Source organism: Onychostoma macrolepis, chromosome 20, assembly GCF_012432095.1.
Source record: "Onychostoma macrolepis isolate SWU-2019 chromosome 20, ASM1243209v1, whole genome shotgun sequence".
Lineage (NCBI taxonomy): Eukaryota > Metazoa > Chordata > Actinopteri > Cypriniformes > Cyprinidae > Onychostoma > Onychostoma macrolepis.
In genome coordinates, this window is record NC_081174.1 from 17483177 (window position 1) to 17498191 (window position 15015).

The 15015-nt window shown below is 36.2% G+C and overlaps 1 protein-coding gene across 1 annotated transcript in view; it reads right to left on the reverse strand.

Moving 5' to 3' along the window:
- Positions 1-12983, reverse strand: part of asb2a.2 (ankyrin repeat and SOCS box containing 2a, tandem duplicate 2) — a 35927-nt gene extending 22944 nt beyond the window's left edge. Inside the window, exons 1-7 of the mRNA XM_058755110.1 lie at positions 12829-12983; positions 12326-12550; positions 10663-10785; positions 9802-9971; positions 9565-9720; positions 9242-9487; positions 8970-9141 (exon numbers count right to left, since the gene is read on the reverse strand). Of these exons, the coding sequence (XP_058611093.1) occupies positions 8970-9141; positions 9242-9487; positions 9565-9720; positions 9802-9971; positions 10663-10785; positions 12326-12522 (1064 nt within the window). The 5' untranslated portion in view covers positions 12523-12550; positions 12829-12983. The remainder of the gene's footprint in view (positions 1-8969; positions 9142-9241; positions 9488-9564; positions 9721-9801; positions 9972-10662; positions 10786-12325; positions 12551-12828) is intronic.
- Between the last annotated feature and the right edge of the window lie 2032 nt (positions 12984-15015).

The window sequence follows — 15015 nt, forward strand, 5'->3', positions numbered from 1 at the left end:
ATCATTATTGTAAACCGCCATAAAAATTAAAAGAAGAAGAAGATTACGTCAACATGGTGGATCGCATTCATACTTAATGAGATTTGGCTGTTGAGTACGTACTCTTTTAGCGCTCGATGAGTAAGTACTTATTGAAATTAAGTACCTACTCAGAGAGTATGCGGTTTCGAATGCAGCCCTTAACAGCATAAAAGTCATAAAGGCATTAAAGTGCTTAAACCTTCATGGAGCTCTCTTCTAACGAGCCGGTGATCTGAATCAGGTGCGGTCAGTAAGCAAGGCAGGGCACAGCAGAAGGTCTCAAGGAGTTGAGAATCACTATTTTATATCTACAACAACCTGTGTCTGTGTGTTTATTTGTTTGTGTGTGTGTGTGTGTGTGTGTGTGAGAGAGAGAGAGGTCATTTCAACGATCAGCACTTGAAAATGTTTTTTTTTTTCCCTTTCCATTCTCGCTCAGTGAGATGTTGTTAACATATGAATAACAAGCATGCAAAGTTTCATGGAGATTGGACCATAGGTGGTACTATAATGTTTAAAATGTTTAATATCATCATATTTCTTTGGTAAATTACCTGCATTGGCCCAAAATGCTATTTTTAATCATTGATTTAGGTGGTTACAGCCATGTAAACACAATCTTTTTTCTTATGTGCTTAAATGCATGAAAGGTAATTGCTGCTTGCAGCTATATTTAGGGGTTCAAGCACGTAGTGCTGAAACCCTATTGTAATTGTTAAGATTTTTTAAATTATTTTTTTTGCCGTAAAACTGATCGTGCAGCCCAAACCGTAAGGCCGAGAGACTTGAATCATGGCCAAAAGATAGAGCTCAGTTCGGGGAGAACGTATCAATGTCTTAGCCCAATTGGACCATAGGGGGCGCTACAGCGCAAAAAACAAAAATTTCAGACATTTTTGGCCATAACTCATATGCCGTTTGTCGTAGACTCAAAAACTTTACATAGTTGCGATCCTTGGGTCAGTGTGAACAAACGTTTTTACTCTACGACACAAAATGCAAAATTGTGCCATGTCCGAAACCTACTTTTGCAAACTAGTCCAAGGTTTCTTGCCTGTTCGGAACCAAACCACTGCAGAAATATTCTCTCGACACTGAATATCAATAATTATCAAAAAAAAAAAAGTAGAAATTTCGATTTCGCGAAACAGTAAACCAAAAAACGTCTATACTAACGTTAGCCAAATTTTAATTGAAGCATAACTCTTGAACGCAATGAGATATCTTCACCAAACTCGGTACACATGTGTACGAGCTCAATCTTTGGTCAAATAAAAAAGTTTTTCGCGGCTCTGCCACTTGGTGGCGCTAGAAAAAAAAAAAAGAAAACATAAAAATGATTATAACTATGCAACCGTTGGTCCGATCGAATTGAAAATTGGTATGTAGTGTCTTTGTCTAAAGGGGCACAAGTGTCTATGAGGACATTCGCATATCTCAAAACACATGGCCGTCATTGGCCAAATAAGTTTAAGCACCTATTAGACAAGGTTAACGGAGGTCGATTGGAACGAAACTCAGTGGGCATGTTCGACTCATGGCCCTAAAGGTAAGAATTTTGAAAGAAATCGGCCACTAGTTAGCGCTGTCGAGTTTTATGGCTCTGTAATCACGTGGTGTTTCACACATCCACACAATATGCATATCATTTGATAGATCTCCTCATAATGAGCAACTTTGCCTCAAGGACCATTGCTGTCAATCAAATCGTTCATTAAATATTCTCAATTATGTTAAAAACCTACTTTTGCAAACTAGTCCTAGGTTTTTCGCCCAATCGTAACCAAACCACTGCAGTAATATTTTGTGGACTCTCTAGATCAATAATTATCGAAAACATTTTGAATTTTGTCTCTTGTTAGCTATAATGTTAAAAAACTCAAACTTTACGAAACTTGGTGAAAATGTGTCTGATGACTCTTAACAAGCATGCAAAGTTTCATGGAGATTGGTCCATAGGTGGTGCTATAACAGTAAAAAAAGTATTTGAAAACAATCTTTCAATTGTAGAAGAAGTAAATTGTAAAAAATAATGTTCATATATTCACACATACACTAGATCTTCATATCATAAGATAGATCTCCTCATGATGAACAACTTTGCCTCTGGGACCAATGCTGTCAATAAAACTGTTCATTAAATATACAAGATTATTTAAAAAAGCTACTTTTGAGAACTAGTCCTAGGTTTTTCACCCAATCAGAACCAAACCAGTGCAGAAATATTCTATGGACATTGAATATCTACAATTATCAAAAAAAAGTTGAACTTTCAAGTCATGGTCGGAAAGAGGTGCCAAAATGGTCAAAAGAGGCGGGCCTATTTTACTAAAATGGCTATAACTCTTGAACAGAAGATCTTCACCAAACTGGGTACACGTGTGTACGAGCTCAATCTTTGGTAAAATAAAAAAAATTGCGCAGTTCTGCCATTTGGTGGTGCTATAATATCAAAAAAACTTAAAAACGAATATAACTTGCAATCGCTGGTCCAATCGACTTGAAAATTGGTATGGAGTGTCTTTGTCAGATGTGGCACAAGTGTCTATGAGGACATTCGTGTATCTCAAAAAACATGGCCGCCATCTGCCAATGAAATTTAAGCACCTATTTGACAAGGTTAACGGAGGTCGATTGGAACGAAACTCAATGGGCATGTTCGACTCATGGCCCTAAAAGTCTGTAAGAATTTTGAAAGAAATCGGCCACTAGTTTGCGCTAACGAATTTTTTTGGCTCTGTACTCACGTGGTGTTTCACAAATCCACACAATATACATATCATTCAATAGATCTCCTCATAATGAGCAACTTTACCCCAGGTACTATTGCTGTCAATCAAATAGTTCATTAAATATTCTCAGTTACGTTAAAAACCTACTTTTGCGAACTAGTCCTAGATTTTTCGCTCAATCTCGATCAAACCACTACAGAACAAATCTCTGGACTCTCTAGATGAATAATTATATAAAAAAATAATAATTTTGTCCTTTGGTTAGCTATAACGGGGTCATTTATTAAAGGGGCATGGCTAAATATACCCAAAAGCCTATAAAACCTAAACAAAAACTCAAAACTTTACGAAACTTGGTGAAAACATGTAACTGATGACATGTAACAAGCATGCAAAGTTTCATGGAGTTTGGACCATAGGTGGTGCTACAAAAGTCAACTGTTAAAAATCATCATATTTCTTATTACCTGCATTTGCCCAAAATGCTATTTTTAATCATTGATTTAGGTGGTTACAGCCATGTTAACACAAAATATTTTTCCTTATGTGCTTAAATGCTTGAACCTCTATAATTGCTGCTTGCAGCTATATTTATTATTATTATTCCTTGCTAAAACTGATCGTGAAGAACAAACGTAAGGCCTAGAGAGCTGAAACTTTGTCAGATGATAGTAGTCTGGCTCGCTACTCAGACGCAAAGACTCACCCCAATCGGCCTATGGGGGGGCGCTACAACGAACAAAAACACGAAATCGCTCATATATTTATATTTATATTATATTATTATATTTTTGAAATCCTTGGGTCAACTCAGTTAAAAGCCAAAAAAATTTGATTCTCCGTGCGAGGTCCGTTTTTTCCGCAAAATTGAGCTATGTCCAAAACCTACTTTTGCAAACTAGTCCTAGGTTTTTTGCACAATCTGAACCAAACCATTTCAGAAACATTCTCTGCACAGTCAATATTGAAATTTTGACTCGCAATGGGGTGCCAAAACGTTCGAAAGTGGAGGGCCAATTTTACGATAAAGGCTATAACTCATGAACAAAATGAGATATCTTCACCAAACTTGGTACACATCTGTATGTGCTCAATCTTTGGTCAAATAGAATTTTTTTTTGCATATCTGACACTTGGTGGTGCTATAATATGGAAAAAACATAAAAACAGCTATAACTACGCAAGCTTTAGTCTAATCGACCTGAAAATTGGTATGCAGTGTCTTTGTCCAATGTGCCATAAGGGTCTTTAATATTTCTATAGAAAATGACCTCAAATTGTAGAACATATTCATATATTCACACAAACACTAGATCTTCGTATCATATGATAGATCTCCTCATTCTGAACAACTTTGCCTCTGGGACTAATGCTGTCAATAAAATTGTTCATTAAATATTCTCAAATATGTTAAAAACCTACTTTTACGAACTAGTCCTAGGTTTTTTGCTTAACCCTTTGACGCGTACGATCACACCGGTGTGATCAGTCTTGGCTGGTCCCTGAAGTATACGATCACACCGGTGTGATTAGAACGTTCAGTGCGTCACGTCATCAACTGCTGAATTCAAATCTACTTTCACGCTTTTACTGGCGCTGAGACAGATCAGATGCGCTGAGTGCTTGTCATATTATCACAACTATTCAATGTTTTCAACCATATAATGCTTATTTTAGGTTCCAGACATTTAAATACACATAAGTACTAGCAAAACCATACATTTATAGTTTGTAAAATACACGCTAATGTCTATGGAAACGGCAATGATGATCATTACAAATATAGTCTGACAACAAGTTTTATTGATATCATATAGGCCTACACATAGTGTAGGTAACAATAAAGTTTACTCTATTCTTCTCCCAGTTCACCGGAGACTTACTTTAACGTGTTTCGGGAGGAGAGGATGAATTTTTGGATTCAGCGCGAACTAACATGGCGGCGCCCATCACCCGGTATAGATCAACTAACACGGTCATTATAAAAGTGTTTAAACTACCAAATACATTTACTTGCACATATTTCAGAATCGGAATATCAGATATTTCATAATATAGTGAGCATGCTTGTGAATATTTTGAATAAAAAAGGAAAAACGAAATAAAAGCGATCCATGTGTCATACAGCGCTATTGTGGCTGTGGTGTGACAAGCATGACGCGTCGCCATGGAAACAATAAGGCAATAAGTTCTAAAATAACGGTCGGCTAAAAAAACTCACGCTGGGGGCTCAGCTAGAATATTTGAAACTCACGTGCGAAAGGGTTAACCTCGATCAAACCACTGCAGTAATACTCTCTGGACTCTCTAGATCAATAATTATAAAAAAAAAAAAAAAAAATTGAATTTTGTTCTTTGGTTAACTTTAACGGGGCCATTAAAAAAGGAGTGTGACCAAATATGCCCAGTAGCCTATAAAACCTAAACGAAAACTCGAAACTTTACGAAACTTGGTGAAAACATGTGGAAGATGACTCTTAACAGCCATGCACAATTTCATGGAGATAAACGCTATAACAGTTAAAAACGCCTCAAAAACACAACATTTCTATAGAAAATGACCTCAAATTGTAGAACATGTTCATATATTCACACATACACTAGATCTTCATATCATATGATAGATCTCCTCATTTTGAACAACATTGCCTCTGGGACTAATGCAGTCAATCAAGTCGTTCATTAAATATTCTCAATTATGTTAGAAACCTACTTTTGCGATCTACTGTAGTCCTAGGTTTTTCGCTCAATCTCGATCAAACCACAACAGAACAATTCTCTGGACTCCCTAGATCAATAACTATCAAAATTTTTGAATTTCGTCCTTTAGTTAGCTATAATGGGGTCATTTAGAAAAGGGGCGTGGCTACATGTACCCAAATGCCTATAAAACCTAAACGAAAACTCAAAACTTTACGAAACTTGGTGAAAACATGTGTCAGATGACTCTTAACAAGCATGCAGAGATTCATGGAGATTGGACCATAGGTGGCGCTATAACAGTTAAAAAGGCCTCAAAAACACAGAATTTCTATAGTAAATGACCTCAAATTGCTATAAAATGTTCATAATATTCACTTATACACTATATCTTCATATCATACGATAGATCCTATCATTCTGAACAACTGTGTCTCTAGGATCACTGCTGTCAACCAAACTGTTCTTTAAGTATTTGAGATTATTCTTTTTTTTTAAACTACTTTTGTGAACTAGCCCTCAGTTTTTAACTCCAAATCAATAAAATCAGTGCAGTACTATTCTCTAGACTCTCTAGGTCTATAATTATTAAAAATTTTTTGAAAATTTGCATTTGGACAACTATAGACCAGTCATTTTATAATATGTTCTTTACATAGTGTACCCAAAGGCCTATTAATACTAAAAGAAAGCCCACAAATTCTTGTGTAAAGTGATTCATAATTTCATTCTAAACAAGCATGCCAAATTTAAGAGAGATTGGGCAAAAAATAACACTGTAATAGTTGGAGAAATTGCAATTTATAACCACTAGATGGCAGCGGAAGACCACTGATGGGCTTATTAAACTCTGAAACAGTACTGTTCACAGGTTTCCTTATGGATTCATGCTTAAACATTATAAAATCGCTGTTATAACATTTTAAATCTCATTGAGTCAAAGTTTAGATCAATAATTATGGAAAAAATGTTGGTTAGCTATAATGGGGTCATTTAAAAAAGGGGCGTGACCAGAAATACCCAAAAGCTTATAAAACTTAAACAAAAACTCAAAACTTTACGAAACTAGGTGAAAAGATGTGTCTGATGACTCTTAACAAGCATGCAAAGCTTCATATAGAGCGATCTATAGGTGACGCTGTAACAGTAAAAAAGTCTTCAAAAACACAATATTTCAATTGTAAAAGAATTAAATTGTAAAAAATAATGTTCATATATTCACACATACACTACATATTCATATCATAAGATAGATCTCCTCATGATTTGCCTCTGAGACCAATGCTGTCAATAAAACTGTTCATTAAATATTCAAGATTATTTAAAAAAGCTACTTTTGCAAACTAGTCCTAGGTTTTTAGCCCGATCAGAACCAAACCAGCGCAGAAATATTCTATGGACAGTTAATATTTACAATTATCAAAAAAATAAATAAATAAATAATTTTGAAAGAAATCGGCAACTAGTTGGAGCTAATGAGTTTTTTTGGCTCTGTAATCACGTGGTGTTTCACAAATCCACACAATATACATATCATTCAATAGATCTCCTCATAATGAGCAACTTTACTACAGGTACTATTGCTGTCAATCAAATTGTTCGTTAAATATGATCAGTTATGTCAAAAACCTACTTTTGCGATCTAGTCCTAGGTTTTTCGCTCAATCTTGATCAAACCACTACAGAACAATTCTCTGGACTCTCTAGATCAATAATTATTTTGGTTAGCTATAACGGGGGACATTTAAAAAGGGACGTGGCCACATATAACCAAAAACGTATAAAACCTAAATGAAAACTCAAACCTTTACAAAACTTGGTGAAAACATGTCACAGATGACTCTTAACAAGCATGCAAAGTTTCATGGAGATCGGATTATAGGTGTTTTTCTAATGTTTTTCCAATTTCTTTTTTCTATAGTAAATGACCTCAAATTGAAAAAAAAAAAAAAAAAAGTTCATACATTCACACAAACACTAGACCTTCATATCATATGATAGATCTTTTCATTATGAACAACTTTGCCTCTTGGACCAATGCTGTCAATCAAACTGTTCATTAAATATTTGAAATTATTAAAAAAAGAAAGAAAAGAAAACCTACTAGAACTAGTGAACTAGACATTTAAAAAAAAAAATAAATAAATAAAAATCAATAAAATCAGTGCAATACTATTCTCTAGACTCTTTAGGTCAATAATTATCAAAAGAATGTTGAACATATGCAACTGGACAACTATAAACCGGTCATTTTATAATATGGTCTTTACATAGGGTACCCAAAGGCCTATAAATCCTAAAAGAAAGCCCACATCTTCTCTCACAACTGTGTAAAATGATGCATGATTTCATTCTAAACAAGCATGCAAACTTCAAGAGAGATTGGGCAAAAAATAACACTATAATAGTTATAAAGGTTAAAAACACAGTGTTGTATGAGAAATTGCATTTATAACCACTAGATGGTAGCAAAAGACCACTAATGGGCTCATTAAATGCACTAAAACAGTACTGTTCATCGGTTTGATGGATTCATGCTTAGACATTATAAAATCACTGTTATAACATTTAAAATCACATTTAGACTTAGTTTACCATTTTATTCATACAGACATATTAGTTTTTACAATTACGACAGATTATGATTACAGAAAACCTGAAAATGACATATAAACTCCTAAAAAGAGACGACTTGCAATAGATATTGTCATCTATCATTTATGTCAAATATCTATATCTGCAACAAAATGTGTGTGCATGTATGTCTGTGTCTGTGTGTGTTTGTGTGTGTGTGTAAGCATGCTTATTGAGTATTAGTATACTAGTTTAATCATTTCAGTGTGTGTGTGTGTGTGTGTCTGTGAGCCTATTCTACATTTCGGATGTGTTTTACTGTCAGCCATATATACAGGTGGGCCTAGACCCTAAAAGCATACCACCTTAACGGTCTTAACTGCTTATCGCTTATTATTATTTATTTTATTTTTTTAAATCACGCTTAACATTTGAATAGTGGAAAACTACATTACCCATGATACTGCAAAGAAAGCTCCACTAATCAGAGAATCGCAGTAAGCAGTGCCAGTCAAAAGAACAATTTAACACCAGACAATTCCCATGAAGCACAGCAAATCTCTGTATGCTCTCACAATACTTGAATATACATGCATATTTTTCAATAAAAAGGAAAACATTATTTCTGTATATAAAATCATCCTATACTTTTCCATCGTTTTTAATTTGAATGTCATTTGCCATGCTTTATGGGATTATAGTTCTTTCCCTCATTAAAACCATTTAGTACACAGACTTGCACCGTCGTATCTTAGTTCATTTTTAAATACTTTTTTGTTTCAAATAAAACTTTGTGTTATGTTGTGCTTCACCTTATAGCTGTATGCTTTGGTTCGTGGTTTATAAATCAGAAATTTCTGACCACTGAATGCCATGATTAAATATTCCAAAGAGCCACGTAATAAAGATAAATATGAAATGAACTGTAGTAGGCCTACTAACCTGTCATGACCATTCTTTGCCGCAATATGAATAGGAAGTAATCCAGTTTTGTTGGCTTTGTTAACATCAGCTCGTTTTGACAAGAGTGCCTCAACAACTTCAACATGACCATTCTTAGAGGCCTCAAACAATGCAGTTGCATCATCATTTGCCTGGGTATTTACATTACCCCCTAAAGAATAGATCACTAGGTTAAAGCTACTAGAATAAAACTGAGTAATTAATACTTTTTTATTTGTTTTACATAAAAAAAAAAAAAAAAAAATTCTTACCTTTATATATTAGATAGTTGAGCACTTCAAAAGCATTACACTGAGCAGCCGTAAACACAGCGTCAATGCCATAAACATTTCTGGCCCGCAGCTTTGCCCCTGCTTGTATCAGCATCTTACAGATCTTTACATTTTTGTTCCTCACTGCTTCATGTAGCGGAGTCCCACCTTGAACACAGGCTTTGGTTGGTGAAGCTCCAAATCTCAAAAGAAGCTCCACTATCTCTTCATTAGCTTTCTCACATGCTGTAAAAATCAAGAGTGATTATTCAGACCTCTTCCTCGTCTTTAGTTGTTGAGAGATATCATGCTAAAATGTTTACCTTTGTACAGTGGTGTCTCCAACTGGTGGTTTGCAAGGTTAGGATCAGCTCCTTCCTCCAAGAGGTGCTTGACACCAGAAACATGTTTGTGATTCACAGCCAGCATGAGCGGAGTCTGACTTTTGTTTGTTTGTTTGTTGATTGAATCTGGTTTGGCTGTGGGAGAGATGGAATACAACTGATTTCTGAGAATGTGATTCTGGACTGGACATGATAAAAAATTGATTCATTCATCACCTTTGAGCAAAATCTTAATGCAATCCACATGGCCATAGTATGCAGACTCATGAAGCGGTAACCAGCCTTCTTTATTGGGTTCATCAAGATTTTTAGGTTTGAAATGAATGAGGTCTCGTAGAGCTTTTGCATCCCCTCTCCAAATGGCCGAGAGAAAAGGGTCTAAATCACTGGAAGAACAAATATGCAAACAAATCTTAAAGGGGTGGTTGACTGTTTTTTTTTTTTCTAGGCTTGATTGTGTTTATGGGGTGCAGTCTCTAGTTTTCTCTTCCTCTTCTCTAAAGCAGCACAACATGGCCTCACCCCCTTTGCTGTGTGTTCCCGGGGGCGGGGTTTATGTAAAATTGTGGGTTCTTGACGTAACTCGTTGTAGTCCCTTACCAGTCGTTTTTGTAGGCATTAAACTGCAAGAATTTTAAAAGACGATATCTCTGTTCGCATTGAACTTTCAGCTTCCTAACTTTGCAGATATTGTTTATGCTCAGACAGCAACATTACACACTAACTAGCGTTAAAAAAGTGAAATCGCAATCAACCAGTCCTTTAAGAACAATAATCTTAAGGGCTGTTATCTCAGTGGATGAACCCAATAAGCATGATTTCGCTTTTTGTTCACAATGTACAGTAATTCTTGACCTATATTCTTTTTCAGTGACTATTTCTGTAAGTTACATTCTTATGCCAGTAGTTGGTGACAAGTTATGAGTGAGTCATTGACTCGTTCTTTCAAACGATTTGTTCAAAAACATTAAATCCGTTCAGGAAGGAAAGGTGTTTGGAACATTTGGAAAGTGGAGGGATATTCAGAAAAACAGCACACACACACACAAATTAAATGAAATTTGTCTTGCCACTCACTTCACAGTCTCTACTGTGACCCGCAGGTGTCCATTGTGCCTTGTCCAGGCAATCACCTTTTCTTGGTCTTTACTGAAGATATGATTGTGAACATTTCTGTCAATTTTTTCACACCTATTCTCACTGAAAGGAAGACAGCAACAACGGTTTTTATATATATGCAAGAGACATAATTGTGATTTGCAAACATAATTGATTGTATACTTGAAGCAGGTGCACTGTTAAAAATAAAGATTTTTGGCATCTGTGGCTCCATGAAGAACCTTTAACGTCCATGGAATCTTCCCTTTTCACAAAAGGTTTTTATAGTTTCTATGGCAGGGGTGTCCAAACCTGCTCCTGGAGGGTCACTGTCCTGTAGTGTTTAGCGCCAACCCTAACTGAACACCAGAGGTGTAAAGTAAATGTAACTAATTACTGTACTTAAGTATCTTTTCGGGTATTTTGTAGTTGTACTGACTATCAAAGATATTAGCAACTTTTACTCTCTACTTCACTACATTTTTAAATGAGTATCTGTACTCTGAGTATCTGTACTCTTTACTCCACTACATTTGAAATGAGTGTTGCAGTTACACGTTACATTTTGCATGGCACCTAGCTTTTCTGCAGCAGTTTATTTATGCTACAAAAGATGTGATATTGCCAACTACAGGGCACTGAAAGTACTATATCTTGTGCCTTTTGCCCTTACCCAAACTTGTCAACAAGGCTACTTCATGTGAATGTGAGTTTCTTAGCCAGTAGTTGTGAATCACAGGTGTTTTTAAATAAGATGAGGACATGACTGCAGCTGCCAATGCGGTCGAAACCAGCACATCCAGTGCAAGAAAACTTTGACTTTTTAATTTTAATTAACATTATTTTATTTATCCGTTACACTGAAGAGACCTTTTTGAAGGATATTGTTTTTTTTGTTTTTGCAATTTTGAGGTGTTCAGTTTTATTTTGGTTTCAGAAAATATGCTTGATTGCTCTCCTCACAAATCAGCTCTTTCTTGTTTTTGTTGCATTTTCTGTGCCTTGTCTTGGACTTTTATGTCACTTCCTGTCTCCCGTGGTGCTTGTAGTCAGTTTGTATCTGATCTTGTTCAGCTTGTTAGCTTCCTGTATTCTGTATATACAGCCCTAGTGTTTCTTTAGTTCTTTGTGAGTTGTTGAATGTAATGGTTGTCTGTTTGCCCGTCATTCTGTTCTTTGTTCCCTTTGGTTTTTGGCTTATTGTTTGTTCTAGCTTTTCCATTAAATATCTGTACACAGATCCTTGCCTCTGCCTGTTTCCTCAGCTTCTCCACAACGTTACAGTTTTTGACTGACATGTCTCTTTGACTAGTGCATCTTTGAGCCTATATTTAGTATAAGTAAAATACTTAACTACTATTAAATTCATATACTCTAATACTTTTACTCAAGATTTTTTGGAATTGGTGACTTGTAACTTGTAGTGGAGTAATTCTCAAGTATGGTTTTCAGGTACTCTTTACACCTCTGCTGAACACACATGAACCAGCTAATCAAGGTCTCCAGACTCACTAGAGGATTTGACCTAAATTCTGCAGGATGTTGGCCCTCCAGGAGCATCGTTGCATCGTTGCGAAAACCCCATGTTAGAACCTTTATTTTTTTGGAGTGTAGTTGTACATGACAGCACTAAAAAAATCACCTGGGAGGGTTTGCCGAGTTAGGGTTGCATGGCATGCATGACTGCGTGTGGGCATTCACTTGTCGATTCTGCCGTGGAGTTAAATTTGTATCAGCCAGACTTCGTTCAATAGCTAACTGCAATAGCTGTTCTTCAGACAAGTGTGCATAAGCACTGAAGTCCTCCAGGTCATCATTTGTTGTCATTGAAGCAGCCATTGTCACACTGTCTGCTGCCACTATGCACCTGTGATAGTAAAATGCTCAGAAATGTGAAAACTGACGAACATTCAGATAACATAGTTCTAATCAATCACACAAACTGCCAAGAGAATAAATTAATAAAAAAAATATAATAATATAATTAAAGGACAGTTAGTTAAAATATCAGGTTATTTTCCGGTTTTTGCCATTGATCAGTAAACATAACAAATTCTGTTTTTCAACTGTACACAAGTTCCCTTAAAAGTCCTAACAACATTATCACTATAATTCATCACTGCTATCATTGAGAAGTCCACCTACCTTCTACAGGATATCAATAATTATACGTTGAATGTGGTACATGTGGATCTTCTCCTCTATCTGTACATCACTTGCTGCTGCGTGCTTTATGTAGAGTCTCTGAGAGGTCTTGATTTCATGTCATGGTGTAAACAAACCGATTGCCTTATAAATATATCTGCTTGGCTTGCATGTGATTCATTAGAGCATGTCTAGCTCAGATGTGACATGATCTTCCTTGCATATGGGTCAAGTGAAGATCAGGAGATCTGTTTTGAAACTGAGAAAATCACTTTTTCCCTGAAAGTAGAAAACAACATTTAACCCTGAACTTCCATAAATTTGTTATAAATGATAATGAAGTTGGCAAATCTTGCAGCATAGACTTCATTCAGTGGTTAAATATGCAAAAACATGAATATATAAATATACAAATATGTTTCATGCCTGTGTGAATTAACACATTTCTTTATAATCTCATTATTTACAGAATTTAGGTTATTATTACTATTTTGTATGGAAAATTATAGTCTGTAAAATACACTCTCAGCTGTCTAAACTAAGTCTAAGCTAAACTGATTAAGCTGTCTAACACTAAAAGCTGTCACTTTAGGGGTAAAAAAGGTTTTTAGACCTTATTTACCAAACAAAGGGTGCGTATAAGTGCCTTAAAGGAACTGTATATATTAGTACCTTTTGAAAGGGTACCACCCCAGTGACAGCTTTTCTACTGTTTTTCTGAGAGTGTAAAAATATATTTTGTGTCCTATAATGACCAATCAGGCTTTCTTCACACTGTTCTGTATTATACCATGCATTATTTACATAAGTAAATATCATTACGTGGTCTAATGCTTGAGTGACCCAATTTTCAAGACAGCTGTCCCTTAATGTTGCCATGTGCGAGAAACTTCTCTGTGACACTGTAAACATCTCGGATGGATACTCATACCTCTTGTCCTATTCAATGACTCATGAGTTTTCATCTGTAGCAGTGTGGCAATGAAGGTCTGGAGCTTCAAAATAGTGCAAGTAATAATTAAATCTGAAGGTAGATACTAGGTATGTTAATAATAAACCAGATTTCTGATCAACATTTAATCCAAACATGCAGTTTGGTGTATCCTTTATCCAAAGTGTTATCCTTTAACACACATTAAGGTTAATACATTTAGAACATCACATCTTTCATTCCTCTCATAGACCAAATTATCACATTGATTACTGTGTTATGGGCAAAATTATGTATTATTTATTGATTCTTTTATTTCAGTAATAAATTATTTTATTAAAAATAGTCATTCACAGATACCATCAGCTTGTTTTTTTCGTTTTTTTTTTTCGCTCAGGCTGAATTATATACTGAACAAAATTATAAACGCAACACTTTTGTTTTTGCCCCTATTTTTCATGAGCTGAACTCAAAGATCTCAGACTTTTTCTATGTACATAAAAGGCCTATTTCTCTCAAATATTGTTCACAAATCTGTCTAAATCTGTGTTAGTGAGCACTTTTCCTTTGCCGAGATAATCCATCCACCTCACAGGTGTGGCATATCAAGATGCTGATTAGACAGCATGATTATTGCACAGGTGTGCCTTAGGCTTGCCACAATAAAAGGCCACTCTAAAATGTGCAGTTTTATTACACAGCACAGTGCCACAGATGTCACAAGTTTTGAGGGAGCGTGCAATTGGCATGCTGACTGCAGGAATGTCCACCAGAGCTGTTGCCCGTGAACTGAATGTTCATTTCTCTACCATAAGCCATCTCCAAAGGCGTTTCAGAGAATTTGGCAGTACATCCAACCGGCCTCACAACCGCGGACCACGTGTAACCACACCAGCCCAGGACCTCCACATCCAGCATCTTCACCTCTAAGATCGTCTGAGACCAGCTGCCCGGACAGCTGCTGCAACAATCGGTTTGCATAACCAAAGAATTTCTGCAAAAACTGTTAGAAACCGTCTCAGGGAAGCTCATCTGCATGTTCGTCATCCTCATCGGGGTCTCGACCTGACTGCAGTTCGACTTGAGTGGGCAAATGCTCACATTCGATGGCGTCTGGCACTTTGGAGAGGTGTTCTCTTCACGTATGAATCCCGGTTTTCACTGTACAGGGCAGATGGCAGACAGCGTGTATGGCATCGTGTGGGTGAGCGGTTTGCTGATGTCAACGTTGTGGATCAAGTGGCCCATGGTGGCGG